At 37.5% G+C, this 15,925-nt stretch overlaps 1 protein-coding gene across 1 annotated transcript in view; it reads left to right on the forward strand.

Annotated features, from left to right (window-relative positions):
• Window positions 1–15,925, forward strand: part of CNTN5 (contactin 5) — a 339,272-nt gene that overhangs the window by 197,311 nt on the left and 126,036 nt on the right. Inside the window, exons 11-12 of the mRNA XM_035889184.1 lie at window positions 430–559; window positions 2,615–2,765. Of these exons, the coding sequence (XP_035745077.1) occupies window positions 430–559; window positions 2,615–2,765 (281 nt within the window). The remainder of the gene's footprint in view (window positions 1–429; window positions 560–2,614; window positions 2,766–15,925) is intronic.

Below are 15,925 nucleotides of genomic sequence, written 5' to 3' on the forward strand. Positions count from 1 at the left end.
CAGTACCATGACTGAAACCACACATTTTTTAGACATGTGAAGATCATCAGATATGTTACACCCACAGCTGACTTCTTGCCTCATTAATGTTCCCAAGATGAATGGCTTTTAAAGATCATGTAAGGGTAATTGCAGATAAACAAGCAAAGAGAAAAAAAAGCAAGCCTTGGAAATAGTGAACTTGCACCGAAAAACATTTACCCTTAAATATTTTTGGAGTTTTTTCTGCCCTCCCCCAGCTGCTTTATTTTTGTCATTCCTTATATGGATGTTATATATCTATAACAAGAAAAAAACAAATGCAAGGAAATTTGTTGCTCAGTTTTATTTTAGCTTAATATCTTTTGTCCCTTTGCTTTAAGCTAATAGCTCAGCAAATTTCCAGCACCCGTTTGCTTTTATAGAATTATTTTTTTTATTCCATTACAGAGCAGGATTGAGATGGTTAATGGTGTTCTGATGATCCACAGTGTGAATGTCTCAGATGCTGGAATGTATCAGTGCTTAGCAGAAAATAAATATGGCACCATTTATGCCAGTGCTGAGCTGAAGATTTTAGGTGAGTATTATCAAAAAAGAACAGACTGTTTCTTTTTTCCCTTTGTTAATTTCATTTGTTCTTGGTCTGTTATGATAAGGAACAGCTTCTGCCAGTCCAAACTGAGCAGAGCAGATAAAAGTGGGTTCCTTTTTCTTCTTATTATTTATGTCTGAGTGGGTTGTTTGTTTCCCGAGAGAGCACAGGTCTTTCTCTTAACTGCAAATTTTCTTTTATAAATTACTGACTCAATTACATTTTGTGACTGTTTTTCATATAAAGCTCAAATACATGGAATAATATTTTTACTCTTTTAAAAATAAGTGCACAGAAGGAACTTAGAGAAAATAAATATATTTGAGTATCTCTGTTAAAATTAAATTTATATTTCTACCAAGGCCATTATTCAAAGGTAATTATGCATGATCTTAGTTTTAAAGGTGTAAAAATCTATGAAGTCACCAGAACTGACTGAATACTGGAAATTGCATACCTGAGCTGATATGATCCAATAGTAAAGCAAATACACTGTAGTGTTACCCAGAAAAACAATACAGATTTCATTATGCAAAAGTTGAAGTGAGGAGTTAATGAAGAACATCTTGAAGCATGCCTTTCCAACACTCTGGTTTTCCTTAAAGCAAACTGTGGTAACACACAATGGGACAAGAGTGGTAGGAGGACTTCTACGGGGTTAAGGGAGACAGACTTATAAGAGCCCCATCGTGTTTATTAGAGTATGGTATAGCTGGAAGACAGGTGTCTGTCAAAACAATTCAATGACCGTATCAGAGATTAGAGGTCTCTGCACTGTTCAATCCTTGCAAATTTCAAAAACTATTTCCTAGCTGATCAACATGAAAATTTCACTGAAAACTTCAAAATATTTCCGTCTTGCCATAAATTAAACCCCACAGTCAGTGGTTGCTCTCTTTCCATCACTTTCCCTTGTCATTTCTATTCAGTCAGCAAAGAGATCCTTGTTGGTTACAATGTTCTCGTGTTCTTTTTTTTCTACCTGTTATAAAACAAGTATACCTATTATATCAAGGAGTTGTATACTTTCTTTGATATTTTCTGATATTGGAAACAGCCATTATATGTTGCTGCAGTAAAATTGGCCTTTCGTTTTGTCACTTGTGAAATTGTACCCCTGTTAAATTTTGACCATAATATTTCATTAAAGAAGTAGTTGTGTTTAATTTTCTGGATTATTAAAGGTAAAAGTACAGAATAAATTGTCCATATAAGTAGCTTTGGTATGAAAATTACACAAAATAATGGTAAGAAATTCCCATATATTTGAGGCAATGGAGTGTAATATGTTCCTATAAGCGTAGCTGAGATAGTTGCATGGGGGGGGGTTGGTTTTGCAAAACTAATTTTAAAAAAACACAAACAAATGAGATTACTTGAGAACAACTGTCCTTTCTTGGTGAAAAATTAAAGTAATTAGTGTCATTTTGTGATACATTTATTACCTTAGCTGATGTGTTGTCATCTATGGGACTTCTTGAAAAATGAAATACTAAGAACAAGACATGGTTAAATATTTTCTATTAAGAACTTCTAATTTTTCATTTCCCTGTATTCAGACAAATGTAAAAAATTAAAGCAGTTAAATTTCTCTAACAGTAATACTGTTTGTAAGAATTAACTCTAGAGAGTGTATTTTGGATAGCTGTGGAATTTAAAGTTCTTTTCATTTTGAGCTAGTTGCTTCTAACAAGTTATTTATGAAATCCAAAAATTCTGGAAAACGTGTAGCTAAATCAACTGTAGAATTTAATTTCTAAAGCTGTTGGAGTTCACAATCGAACTTACTTTAGCATGCTGTTGTGAAGGACATCTCACTATTTCATAACTGGATTAAGTTATAGACCTGCCATCTAGTCTTGGCTGCTGAGTTCAAATATTTTGTAAAATTCCATCTAATTTGCAGTGTAATCATTTCCAAGCCAAAAATGAAGATTCTATCTCCAAAACCAAATCTATTATTTCAATCTTCTCTTAGAATGCAGTGAAACAGGAGGCTGCGATTGTTCTCTGTAGAGTTAACATACTTCTTTTTAACAGCTTCAGCTCCCACTTTCCCACTAAATCAAATGAGGAAAACAATAATTATTACGAAAGGCCAAGAAGTTGTCATTGAGTGCAAGCCACAAGCCTCTCCAAAGCCAACTATCACTTGGAAGAAAGGAGACAAAGTGTTACGGGAGAATAAGAGGTCAGAAACCTGTTTGGTAAACTAAATATTGCATTTGCATGTTTGATTCTGTGATATGATATGAAAATATAGCAAATGACAAGAGCATGCATATGTTAGCATGGGTATGGCATAATTATTTTGTCAAGCTGATTTGTCTGACAGTAGCGTCTTTATTGTTTCCACAATATTGAAATGAAAAATCTTAAATTTTTTGGAGATGCAGACAAGTGAAAAAAAAGGTGGTGGGGTTTTTTTTCTGCTACTAATTTCAAAAATGCTTCAGTTACACTGTAGAGGTACTACAAATTTAGTGCACGAGGGTATTAAAAGCATAGAGGCTGAAGTAGTCAGGACCTCATAAAATATCAAATGTGCTTATTCATTTGAAATAATTTTAATAAGGCAGATTTTCATCTTGATCACAATGGAAGTCTGTCTAAGAATAGTTTTGAAATTATTCAGAGAAGAATAATATTATTCCATTATAGGATTTAATTATACAAGTAATTTCTGTACCCAGCAGCACATTTGTTTAACAGAATATGTTTGATTAAATAAGTTCCGTCCAGTTCTCTATGTTAAACATATTTTAAGTGTTGCAGGTTAACCGCCAGCTGTAATTGCACTTTACAAGATTACATGTCTGTACACTAGAATAGTTTTGCCACCCTGCACATGATCTTTAAGCACACAGAGCAATCTTATCTTCTTTCTGCATGTGAACCAACCACTTAAACTGACTTGTATGGCATTAGTCAAAAGGGTAAAAGCAAGGGCTTTTTGTTCATTTGTGTAATACTGATGAAAGCAGTAGAGCACATCTGTCCTCGTTAACTGCAAAAGCCATTTCATTCAGGTGAGTTTTATTTTCATCTCATGCCATTTGTTTTGTTCTGAGAAGGAAACCTGGGTAATTTTTCATGCCGTATTGGGAGGGCAGAGCAAAACACCGTTATATACAACATTTTACTAACAGGTATGAGTTGTATAGTACATATTGACAAGATATGACAGGACGTTATTACAAAGATGCTTCTGATAATATCAAATGAGACTGATGCCTCTGTGCTGTAGCTACACAGTTAACTGTTGTCACCACATGACCTTTTCCTCTGATCTCCACAAAACTCACTCTCACTCTGATCACCACAAGTAAATCACATTTTAATCCAAGAGCAGTAAAGCGTTTTGTTAATCACTTGATGTCTGTCCAAACATCACTTAACTCTGAAGTTAAAATCTCATAAAAATAAGATCTGGAGCTACAGTTTTGATATTTGCAGCTTTTGATACTTGCTTATTTTGACAAAGGCTGGAATGGGAAATGATGAAACATGGAAGATAAAAAGCTGGTTGAACTATTTCAAGTCTTTGAAAGACTTGGGTTGTCTTCAACTTAATTTTTAGTCAGCTGTTCAGGGAGTATCTTGTGTCATTCAGAGCAGTTCCCCTGCATCTCCGTTTTATGGAGGGGTGGGAGTGAGGGGAATATCTGTTTCAAGGAAACTCAGTTCTGCCTCTACGTACAGTATGTTTTAAACACAGTAATAGAGATTGTTTGAAGAGGAGATGAGGAAGCCTATTGTGATTTTGGGAAAGGAATTTTAAATCAATGGAGGTAGTACATGTGTTTCCATGTTCTGGGCATACTGAGAAGGAACCATTGGAAGGGAACTGTGTAAAACATTTTTTAAAAAGAATAATCTGACATGATGAGCACATCTATATACTTTAAAAATGGACCTTCGTCATGGACTGCTGATAAAAATCCCAGCAAAAACCAATTAAGAACTGTCATGTAATGAGTTTCCATAGAATGTTAAACCATCAAAGATTTTTTTAAAAAAAGCATTCTGATTAAATAATAAGGAAGGGCAAGGGTAAAACAGCAGAACATATTTTTTTTCCTTTCTGCCACAGCTTATTCCTCTTCTAGAATTTTTGTAGCTACTGCATGTTGTGTTTTATTTTTGCCAAGTCTGCCAGCCGAGAAAAGGAAGTCTCTCCATTTAACCACATCTCTGAGAAAAGTCTCAATACAAAAGAGATCTTCCCTGCTACAGAGAAGAAATTCCACTTGACTAGTGGGTCTGCTGTCATATAGTCCACCTCTTCCAAGCTATGTTGCCTCCTTCAGTGTTCCTCTATACATCTAAAATATTCTTCTCATTAAACTTATATTGAATTTTCACTCTAGCTCATTATTTCCATTACATATACATTAATTACAGTTAAAATAAAATCATCCAAAAGCACTCTAGCAGTGCAAAGAGTTCTATTCAGTCCTTATTTTTTCTTCTCCATTCAGACCACCAAGAAATAAAAGATTAGCACAATTTAACTGAGAAATGAGTAACTGAGGATGTAGGATTTTTATAGTGCCAGTTTTATACTGGTTTATTTTGCTTTTATTCCTTTTCTTTTTGAAGCTTCTCAAATAATAATGTTTACTTTCTCAATGTTTCTTGCATATCTCAATTTGTGTGCAGATTAATATTTAATTTAAAAAAAATCCAAATCTATACATATGCATTGGTAATATAGTCCTGCATTTATTGACTGCTCCCTTTCCATATGGCACAGTCTAAGCTTTCTTCTTCACATGACAGAACAAGATTTGCAGAAAAACATTAATAGTCTTTGAAGGTCAGTTTCACAATAGATCACCATGAGTAGAACAACAGTGACGGTCTCTCTGTGGCCATTTTATAATTGTTCATATTCATCCACCTAGGATGGATGCCTGAGGACCTAAACTTATTAAACATTTGTGTGAGGAAAATAAATGGTAACAATATTCCCCCTGCCACTTCAATACAGCCACTTTTCCTATGGAGCAATTGGTTTCCTGCATTCCACTTCTGTTTGAACTAGTTCTGGATATAATGTGAAGAAAACTTTTGGCAGGTTAAGCAGCAGGGGGAATTTTAGATAGTTTGAATGCAATTGCATGGCATGGGTTTGGCCAGGACACAAACTTCAACATCCCTATTCCTGCAGTAAAGCCCATGGTTATTTTATTGATTGCAAGTGGGTAAAAACTTTTTATTCCATTTTCTCTGAGTGATATCAAGTACTCACAGAACAGCTGAGAGTGGCAGGGACCTCTGGATATCAACTGGCCCAACCCCCTTGATCAGAGCAGGGTCAGTTAGAACAGGTTGCTCAAGGTCATGTCCAGTCAGGTTTTGAGTATCTCCAAGGATGGAGACACTACAGCCCATCTGGGAAACTTGTTCCTATTCCAGTTAATCACCCCTACAGTGAAAAAGAAAGATATTCTTAAGTTTATTAAATAGAATTGATGTTTAAATGGAATTGCCTGTATTTCAGTTTGTACCCATTGCCTCTTGCCCTGTCACTGGGCACCAAGAAGAGTCTGGCTCTGTCTGCTTATTCCCTCCCATCAACGTGCACATCAGTTGACCAGTGTGTTGATCAGCTGGGAGGCTCTGATCTGTAATAAATATGGCTATATGATGAATTAATATCAACACTTCTTCCACGACACATGAAATCCTCCATTCAGATCTGCCCCAAACCGGCTTGGCCACCAAAATTCATAAAATGGAGATGTCACTTCATACAAAACCTGCCCACGTGTATTACCATGTAGCAAAGTTACTGTCTGCTTGACACGTTCTGCATTTACTGTGTGCCTCACCTGAGGTCGTTGGGACTCATCTGCACCCATAGAGAAGCCTATAGATGCTGTACATTGAATAATGAAGTACTGGTTAGTAATAGCGAGTGCTCTGACAGTCTTTAAATATCACAAATAAAATCAGTGGATACTGAAAATAAGGAGACATGAATATTTGTGAAGCTAACAGGCTTTAAAAATCTGAAGAAATATTAATGAGGAAATTCTGTTGTCTTAGTCATGTGCATATAAAATTTCAAACCACACATTGACCTATAAAGAACAGAAAAACATTAGACAGTACCCATTAAGTGAGAATCGTCATCTATAGGTACTAAATGAAGAATAAATCCACTGGAGGGGACAAAGTGTTCAAACTGTGTGTAACATAATAGGTGAAGGAGTGAATTGAGGCTGCTCAAATTTTGCATCATTTTGTGTTCTTTCAGTTATGTTGCTCTAACATTCAGCAGCTGTTAAAGAAGTCAGAGAAAAGAAAGAGAAGAAAGACTTCTCATATGGGGACATTAAATTCCAAATATTAATATAGGATTGCTACAGTCTTGCTAGAGAGAGACACAGGGAAGCCTGAGGCTGTTGCCTTTTACCTACCTCCAGGTTAATACTGAAATCTTTGAACTACAGCAGTAATTGTCCTGTATGCCTGGATATTTCATCTGTCACACTTGCTATGCAATTAGTGGAAATGCATAGAGCACTTAAATCTAAAAATATCATCATTCAAAAACTTAGAAATGGGCAAGTTTTTATATATTTCTGGTCTCTCAGACTCCTTCATTTTCAGTTTTGACAGGTTCTTATTACAGTTTTAGTCTTCAATCTACTCAAGGATCTGTCAGTGTTTCCATTGTAAGTTCCCGTTTTAATGGCTTTATAGATCAATTGCTATAAAAAAAAATCAAAGGAGAAAAGAAAAAGAAGGGTGTTTCAGACCAGAAACAAGAAAAAAATTATCTCAATTTAAAGGTGAAATTTGTATTCAATTTTATAAAGTGCTTTGGTTAGTACATGTTGTGTTATGTTTTTAAATATGAGCATGTATTTGTGTGTATCAGAGGTATATATTATATGCTTTCTTCCTAATCATGGTGGTAGCTTTCCAACAGAATTTCAGTTCCATCAAACTGTGGTATGTAACATTTGTTTAAACTGAAAACTGTGCACTGTGAAGGCAAAAGAAAGTATATATGTAAAATGGATGTAAAAGTACCCTGAACTGTAATTTTCAGTTTGTCTATTGGTCCCTAATTTGCACGAGGCTCAACTTGTATCTGGCACAAGTTTTTCTGCATCTGTGTGATACACAGTACAGCACAGTATCGCAGCCTACTGCCCTTCTACTTTTTGGTGAAAACACCACAAGTTGGGGTTTTTTCCTGGTAATAAAGAAAGATCTTCAGAATTAATCCAACTATAGGAACAGATTATTAAGCAGCTTGAAGATTTTACTTTGTGTCCCCTGTTAAATATCCAAATAAAATGGTCACTCATGAGTTTCAATTAGTTTAACAAACAGCATTTCCCGCAGGATACCAAATGAATTCTGTGGTTACATTCAAGGAAATTGTTATCTAAAAGATCCTAAATGACTTCTCTGAACTGGAATATCCCAGTCTTTCTTTCCAGGAATGGTATTCAGAACCATACTTTCTATTATTTGTCCTTAATACAGTACTTCATATACTGCTATACAGCTATTTAGGCACTTGCTGACTCTTTTTAGGGAAATAATGCTTGATTCTAATACAGAAGTGTATGTTTAGGTAACAGTGCATTGAAGGATAAGTTATTTTAGAAAAATATTTTCTTCTTCACTGGTTGGGCTGATGTTTTAAGTGGTCTACCATATCTTACTAATTTTCAATTCAAATAGGATTTAATTGTGTAAAAGCAATTATGCAGTTCTCTACAATAACTCCCCTGGCCTCCAGCTGTTTGTCAGCACATATTTACTTTGTAGTATCCATCAAGCACATGTGGATGTTTTGGACCTCTTCAGGCACCTACAGACAATACACTAATACTCAGGGAGCTGAGTCCTACCCTCTATGACCTTGCTTTTTGGTATTTCCATACAATTGCATTTCTTGATTTTTTTCTCAGTTACTGAACTGTAAGTATACATATATATCTCTCATAGCCCTACCGAAAAGACAAAGTTGAAGAGCTCAACATTTTCAATTTGCTAACAATCACAAGATATTTGATCTGCTATATATGCTTCGAATACCTGCTTACACAACTCAACTAATTATCAGCTGAGCAAACAGTTCATGAATTCTGATTCTAACTGTGATTCATTTCTCTGCTGTTGTTATAAATGGCTGCCTGTTTGTGCCCCACACAGGCAGAGTATGACAAGTCATTGGTCGCCTAAAGGTTTATCTTTGTTTAAGGCTCTTCAGACTATGACTTTCAGTATAATTTGTCTTTAATAAAAAAAAAATTTGAAATACCTGAGAATGTGAATACTTAGCTTCATGCCACCAGCTGATCTCCCTATTCCCAAGTGGCACTTTAATGATCAAAAAGTAGTGAAGAGAGAAAATGCTGAGGACATTAAGAAAGAGAAACTTCATGACAGAAAGTCTTAGCTTCCTGAGAGAGTTCTGCAAGTCACTTCTTTTCAATTTTTGCATAAATCATGGTCTAATTTAGCTGTGACAGGCTCATAATGGGAATTAGTTATCTGGTTATAAAGTAAAAAAAGGAAACAATTATAACCTTGACTATATAGTAAAAACAAATGGCAAGATCATCCCTTCATAAAAAAAAGGATCTTTGTTTAAAAGCAACACTGTTTTACTAATTGATCGTATTACACAACAGGAGTTTTGACAACACAATGATTTTGGCCACGCTCCTAAACAACTCTTGCTCTTTACTCATGTTCTCTGTAAAGAAACAGTCCAGTACCCATCATGCCTGAAATGTTTCCTACTTTGTGGACCTTAAGTGAGACCTTTGATTTTCTGTGCCTATGTGTGTAGTCAGGTCAAGTTTCAGTGACAAAGTTAAATTGCTAAAATTTCCTTCCCTCGTCTCAGGCCTCTTGCTTTACAGTGAAAAGATTTAGGAATCTGATTCAGGTGAAAAATAGCCCATTTATTTCACCTGGGCTATTTTTTTGCTAGATTATTTCCCTTGTCAGCTGATCACATGGATGTAGACCTACATGTGCCAGAGCAGCCCAGGAAGGATTGGAGCAACTGGCCATGGACCAAGAAGAGGTGCTCACAGCAGAGGAGTGTCCAGGACAGCACACAAAGCAAATCTCACACTTCCCTGCTTATATATGCTGTACACCAGTTGGGGCAGATGATTTACCTGCAGCAGTAAATTAAAAGCTGCCTTGTAATGTCACCTGGGATTGCACAGGGATGCAATCAGCTATGCTATTAAACAGTTAGTCCCTGGCTGGATTTTAGCCTGTGTCAAGTAGCTATTAGTCCCCAAGTAGTCCTTAGGCATCTTAGGAGTTTGTGCATACCAAAAGCCATTCCTGGTAGGCTGTCCACATGTTGCCACCATGTTTTAGAGGTTAACGGCATTTAATAGGGTGGAAACAGTTCTGAGAAATCTGGCTTCAATATATGCAAGGAGTATGCCTATTTATTTTCCTGATAGAGAAATGGTCACTGTTTAAGTAAGTTGTGCAGCATATGAGCCAAAATCTGAATTTGTCACACTGAAATAGTGACAAGATAAATAATAATTACTGTCACTCAGTGGCATGTTACCATATAGCAATAAAATGTTTAAAGTCTGTAGGCACCAAGTCTATTTTTAAATTAGGAAGAAACAGAATGTTAAAGAATAAATTCCCAAGGCATTGTGGGAAATTTGTGAAATGAAACCAGATTGTTTGGATTGAGAAATCTTGTCAGGCTTCTAAATACAAGCATGTACTTCAAGCGTGTCTTGTAATTTATAGCACCGTAAAGGGCTAAACTGCATTTTAAGTGATGCTCAATATTTTGTTAGCTCTACAATTCAGCATCCATGATCTGTGTGGAAACTACAAAGATCTTCTACACATGGGCTGCTAAAATTCATTTTGCCCTAAAAAGCCACATTCCCAGGGAATATTCTTCCTTATCTGTCATAAACCTAAATTAGTTAATGTGGCTTTTCAACAGATTATCGCTTCAAGGTTTAGTGATCTTTGTAGCTATATTATGAAATTTATTATTAAATTTAAAAATTTAAAAGCAATTTGTGATTCATTTTGCATCTTCTCTCACATTATGTTCTGACATTCTCCAGTCTGTCAGTCTTGAAAATCCATGGACTGTCAGTATTTTTATGCTAATTGATATAATATATATTATATTAGAATAAGTCTATGCATATTTTTAAAAAGTTAGGCATGCTTTGCAGAAAATTAACTTGTATATAAAAACTTAAAGAAGTTACTTGATATCTAGAAAAAAATATGGTGGAAACTGGCTTTCTAATGGGATTAGTAACAAAAAAGAATGACAATAATCTAGAAAAAACCAAGCTACGATTAATCCATATAGTGATGATAAAAAATAATGACTCAAGATCAATGATTTTCAGACCTCTGTCCAATTCTATGAAGAGATTTCAATACATAAATGACCACATACTTGCTATCCAATCAGCAGTCTCAGTGGCATACTTCTAAGCAACATGTGGCAATGGCACTACATCTTATCCAGCAAAAAAGACACTTTAGGTCAGAACAAGAGATATCTGTCATGTTTGCACTTTTGCATATTTTCAAGTACACATCAGTCTTCGTGGTTGTCAAGGTTCAGATTTGCTTCACTGTGAAAGAAATAAACACCATATTTCCTCATGAAAGTTTTATACAATTTATCTACAAGGAAAGCCAAGATATTCCCTTATTTAAATAATATGGCAATTAGTATCACAAATCAGTATCAGACTGATTATGAGTTACTTTTCTTGTGTTTAACCCTATCAATAGCATGTCCTCCTTTGGGCAAGGGGTTCATTTAAAAGAAATTTAAATTAAATGTTTCTCCTTAATAAATGATAGAGGAGGCAAGAATTACAAAATATTTGTGAAAAACAACAACAACATGAATGATCCATCCCTGCTTGTAAGTTTAAAGCCATTTACCACTGAAAGAAACTATTTGTAATGTGAACTAGTTGTGTATAACACCAATTTTGCCATGGCAAATTACTAGCGTCAGTGAAAATGAGTTTACTTTGATGTTAGTGACTTCCATGAAAGTAGATTTTCTACATACATTTCTGAAATTCCTGTATTTCTCATTTTCTTTTCAGTGGCTGTATACAGCTACTGTCTCTACAGCAAATAAATGAAAAGAAAGTCAGAGGGAAAAGAATCATAAGTGTAATGGACACAGGAAGGTTTAAAATGTACCGTGACTTCTGTTTACTAGACTACCCTTGAAAAAACAATAAAACATTCCAGGAAGTGTGAAAAATTGGCATGTTTAATATTTGTGAAGACGTTTAATGAGCATTCCTCAATCTTGCCCTTCCCTTCCTCTTTCCTCTTGCTAATTCCTTTTTAAAAATAATTTCTGTAGTTTCTGGTTTTAAACTTAAACAAGCAATCACTTCCAAGTTAATCAATATGCCATTTTTATCAGATTATTAAAAATATTTAGTAACACTAAAACCAACATTAATATCTGTAGCATTTCACTGGACCTAATGTAATACTTTTTTCTCTTCCTCTGCCACCATAGCCTGTCATCTCTGTACACAATCACTAATATGCTTTTTGTATTATGCTCATTGGCTATTACCTCTTTGCCTATGTTCACAGCAAACATAATTGTTCTAAAGCTGGGAAAGGAATAATTTAAATTTTACCATGGTGTCATTAAATTAGCTGAGCTAAAGCCATTGAAACATCCTTAAAGAATTAAAAATGTACAGTTTCTAGTTAAAAATTTGGGACAACCTATGAGAAAAGTATGTTATTTTCATATGTGTGACTTAAGATCGTAATGCATAAAATCCCCTCATTACATAGTCTAACATTGTTGGAAAGTGATGATATGGTATTGTACCAATATAGCAAGGTGATATGGTATGACAGAGTGTGATTATGTAGGAATCAGAAAATGCACCTTCTGAAGCTGCTAAGTGTTTGATGGAGCTTCCGTAAGCCTTTCAGTTGTACAGAGTTCTCAAACCATAGAGCAGAAAGACCTTCCACTTCCCCTTTTTTGTTATTTTTGCAGGAATGACCTCTTTCACCATTCTCAGATCTATGTATTACTGATTCTTTGGCAAGAACAACTACCGCTATTCAAAGACTTTTGACTGTTTAGTGACTGTTTATTAATCTTATGTTTTTATTATTATATTTTTGAAATTTCGTATCATCTTCCCTTTCCCCTTCAAAATTTTCTTTACTCTTCAATATGTATAGCAGCTGCATAACCCCAGCAACATCCTCTGGTGTAGTTTATTTGTCACTACTAGGCCAAGTGACATATACTTACTGATGATATATATTTGGTTTTTTAAAGAAACCCTTTCATCCATGGAACATTAACTCTTCATGTTTTGGAGTTTAGAACTGAAAAGGTTTCCTGTAGCTTAGCTGGAAACATATCATAATCCAAAAACTAATGAGTCTTTCCTCCAAGCTTCTTGTCTAATAAAAATCAGAAGATAGCTCTCCCTCTACCAAAAAATGCAAAAATGGGTTGCTGACTAGAAAAAGGCCAAACAGATCTACAAATAATCCCAGTCTATCTTAATAGGCTCCCTTATTTCTCTATCTACAGAAATTAACATCCACAAATTTCTTTGACTCATTGACAACTTTTATTTTCCTGATAAAGTAAAGCACAACTTTGAAACACCTTTACTTTTCTACTCTTTTTTTATTAACGATTTTTTAAAGTTTCCTTTCTACATCTCTGGTACCTCTTTGCTGTGAATGGATCCTTATATCCTTTACTAACAATGCCAAATCCAAGTCTTTTACAGTCACCAGTCCAAAGCAGTATGTGTATCCAGGAGGAGCTAGTTAGTAAAGACATTATTAAAAAAAAAATAAAAATCATTTTTTTTCATTGATCTTTTCTTTATTTTCTTTTTCTGTCTTCTATATTGTATTGTCATGTTAAATTGCAGTGTTCCTGGAAAGCATGACTATTATAGAATGAGATTGGATAGGATTTCTAGAAACCATCTAGTCCAACACTCCATTCAATACAGGACTAACTGCATCAGGGTTCTCAGGGCTTTGTCCAGTCCAGTCTTAAATTTCTCCATGGATGGAGAACGTACAACTACTGTGGTCAACTTGTTCCAGTATTTGGACACCTTCACAGTATCTTTTTTTTCCTTATATTTATTCAGATATTCTCATTTGTGTCTGTTACCTCTTATACTATGCACCTTCAAGCCCAGCTCTGTCTTCCCGATACTCTCCAATTGGTGGATATAAAGAGAAAAAAAAGATCTACCCTTAGCCTTCTTTTCTCCAGGCTGCAACAAAAAAGCATTTCTCAGCCTCTACTCATATGCCGTATGTGTTCAACCCCATGACCATCTCTGTGGCTCTCTTATGGACTCACTCCAGTATGTCAATATCCTTCTTGTACTTGGTGCCCAAGATACAATCCCAAAAGAAAAAGTGCCAAATGGAGGGGAAGAATTGCCTCTCTCAACCTGCCAGCTGCATTTTTACTAATATAGCTTGTAAAGCAGTTGACCGTCGCAGCCCCCAGGGAGACTGAGCGACCCGGAGCACGGGAACAGGACGGGCAAACAGGCCGTGGCGCGTCAGAAGGGCGTGGTACATCAGAAGAGCGTGGCGTGTCAGAAGGGCGTGGTACGTCAGAAGGCCGTGGCGCGTCAGAAGGGCGCAGTGCATCAGTTTGCGCAGGCAGGGCGCGCGGGCAAGGCAATGGCCCTCCCCCAGCTCCTGAGGTAAGCTCAGGAAACTCAGCTGCTGAGGGGAAGCCCGGCCATGGCACCCCCCCGTCAGAAGGCTATGTCTAACCTGCTGGTCAGAAAGGAAGCCTCAACACAGCATGAGGGAGTTGGAAAGCACACGGCTGGACTCTGCCTGGTGACAGAGCTAAGAGAAGAGGTAGACAGGCTACGGAGCATCAGGGAGGTGGAGCAGAAAATAGACTGGTGGAGCCGCACCCTGTCCTCCCGGATATCTATGCAGGAACAGCCACCAAAAAAGGCCCGGGATCAAAAGGAACTGGTATCCACCCGCCCCCGTCAGGATGAAGGAAGGGCCTCAATGGAGAGCAGTGAATGGAAACTGGTCCGCAGTCAGGGCAGGAGGAGAACCCTTTCCTTGCCCAGTGCTTCTCCCCAGGTGCCTCTGCGTAATAGGTATGAGGCTCTAGATGTGGAAGACAAGGTGGTGGACGGGGTAGGTGTTGACCTATCCACATCGGAGGAGGCACAGATCAGAAAGACTTTCCTCTCGTATTATTCCTACATCCATGAGGAAGAAGAGACGGGTAATAGTAGTGGGATATTCCCATCTGAGGGGAACAGGGGGTCGAATATGCCGGGCAGACCCTGATCTTAGGGACGTCTGCTGCCTCTCAGGAGCCCGGGCTAGAGACATCACTAGGAAACTTCCTAGTCTGGTCTGACCCTCGGACTACTATCCTTGCTGCTCTTCCACGTGGGTGCTGATGAAGTTGCAGTAAGTAGCCCGAGGGTGATTAAAAAAGAATTCAAAGCCTTGGGGCGGTTAGTGAAGGAATCGGGAGCGCAGGTCATTTTTTCCTCGCTCCTTCCAGTGGTGGGCAGAGACACCGGGCAATACAGGCGGACTCAATCTATTAACACATGGCTCCGCGACTGGTGTCGCCACCACAACTTTGGATTCTTTGACCATGGGATGGTCTACACGGCACCGGGCTTGCTGGCATCAAATGGGAGCAGCTGTCTCAAAGGGGGAAGAGGGTCTTTGCCCAGGAGCTTGCACGGCTCATTGATAGGGCTTTAAACTAGAGGTGAAGGGGGAAGGGGAACCTATCGGGCTTGCCAGCGACAGGCTAGGGGATGATACGCAAGGGTTAGAGGGACTGGGGGCTAGTATGAGCCCTCAACCGATTGCCCAGCAGCGTGCCAGGGGCGCTGCAGCGAAGTTGAAGTCTGGCGGAGGTGAGGCTCCTGAGGTAGTAGGAGCCAACAAGGAAAAGCCTGTGAAACACCTCAAGGGAAAGGAGGGGTGTTCTGCTGTGAAGGTGACGAGACCGACAGCTCAGATGAGATGCCTCTATATAAATGCACGCAGCATGGGAAACAAACAGGAGGAGTTGGAAGCTATCGTGCTGCTAGAAAGCTACGACCTGATTGCCATTACGGAAACTTGGTGGGATGAATCCCACGACTGGAATAAAGCTATTGATGGCTACAGGCTGTTCAGAAGGGACAGGGAAGGAAGGAGGGGTGGAGGCGTTGCCCTTTACATCAAGAAATCATTACAGTGCGAAGAGCTGACCCTGAAGAACAGCCACGAGCAGGTCGAAAGCTTATGGGTAAGAATCAG

The sequence above is a fragment of the Egretta garzetta genome, unplaced genomic scaffold (genome assembly GCF_000687185.1).
Source record: "Egretta garzetta isolate BGI_Z169 unplaced genomic scaffold, ASM68718v1 scaffold492, whole genome shotgun sequence".
NCBI classification, from domain to species: Eukaryota; Metazoa; Chordata; class Aves; order Pelecaniformes; family Ardeidae; genus Egretta; species Egretta garzetta.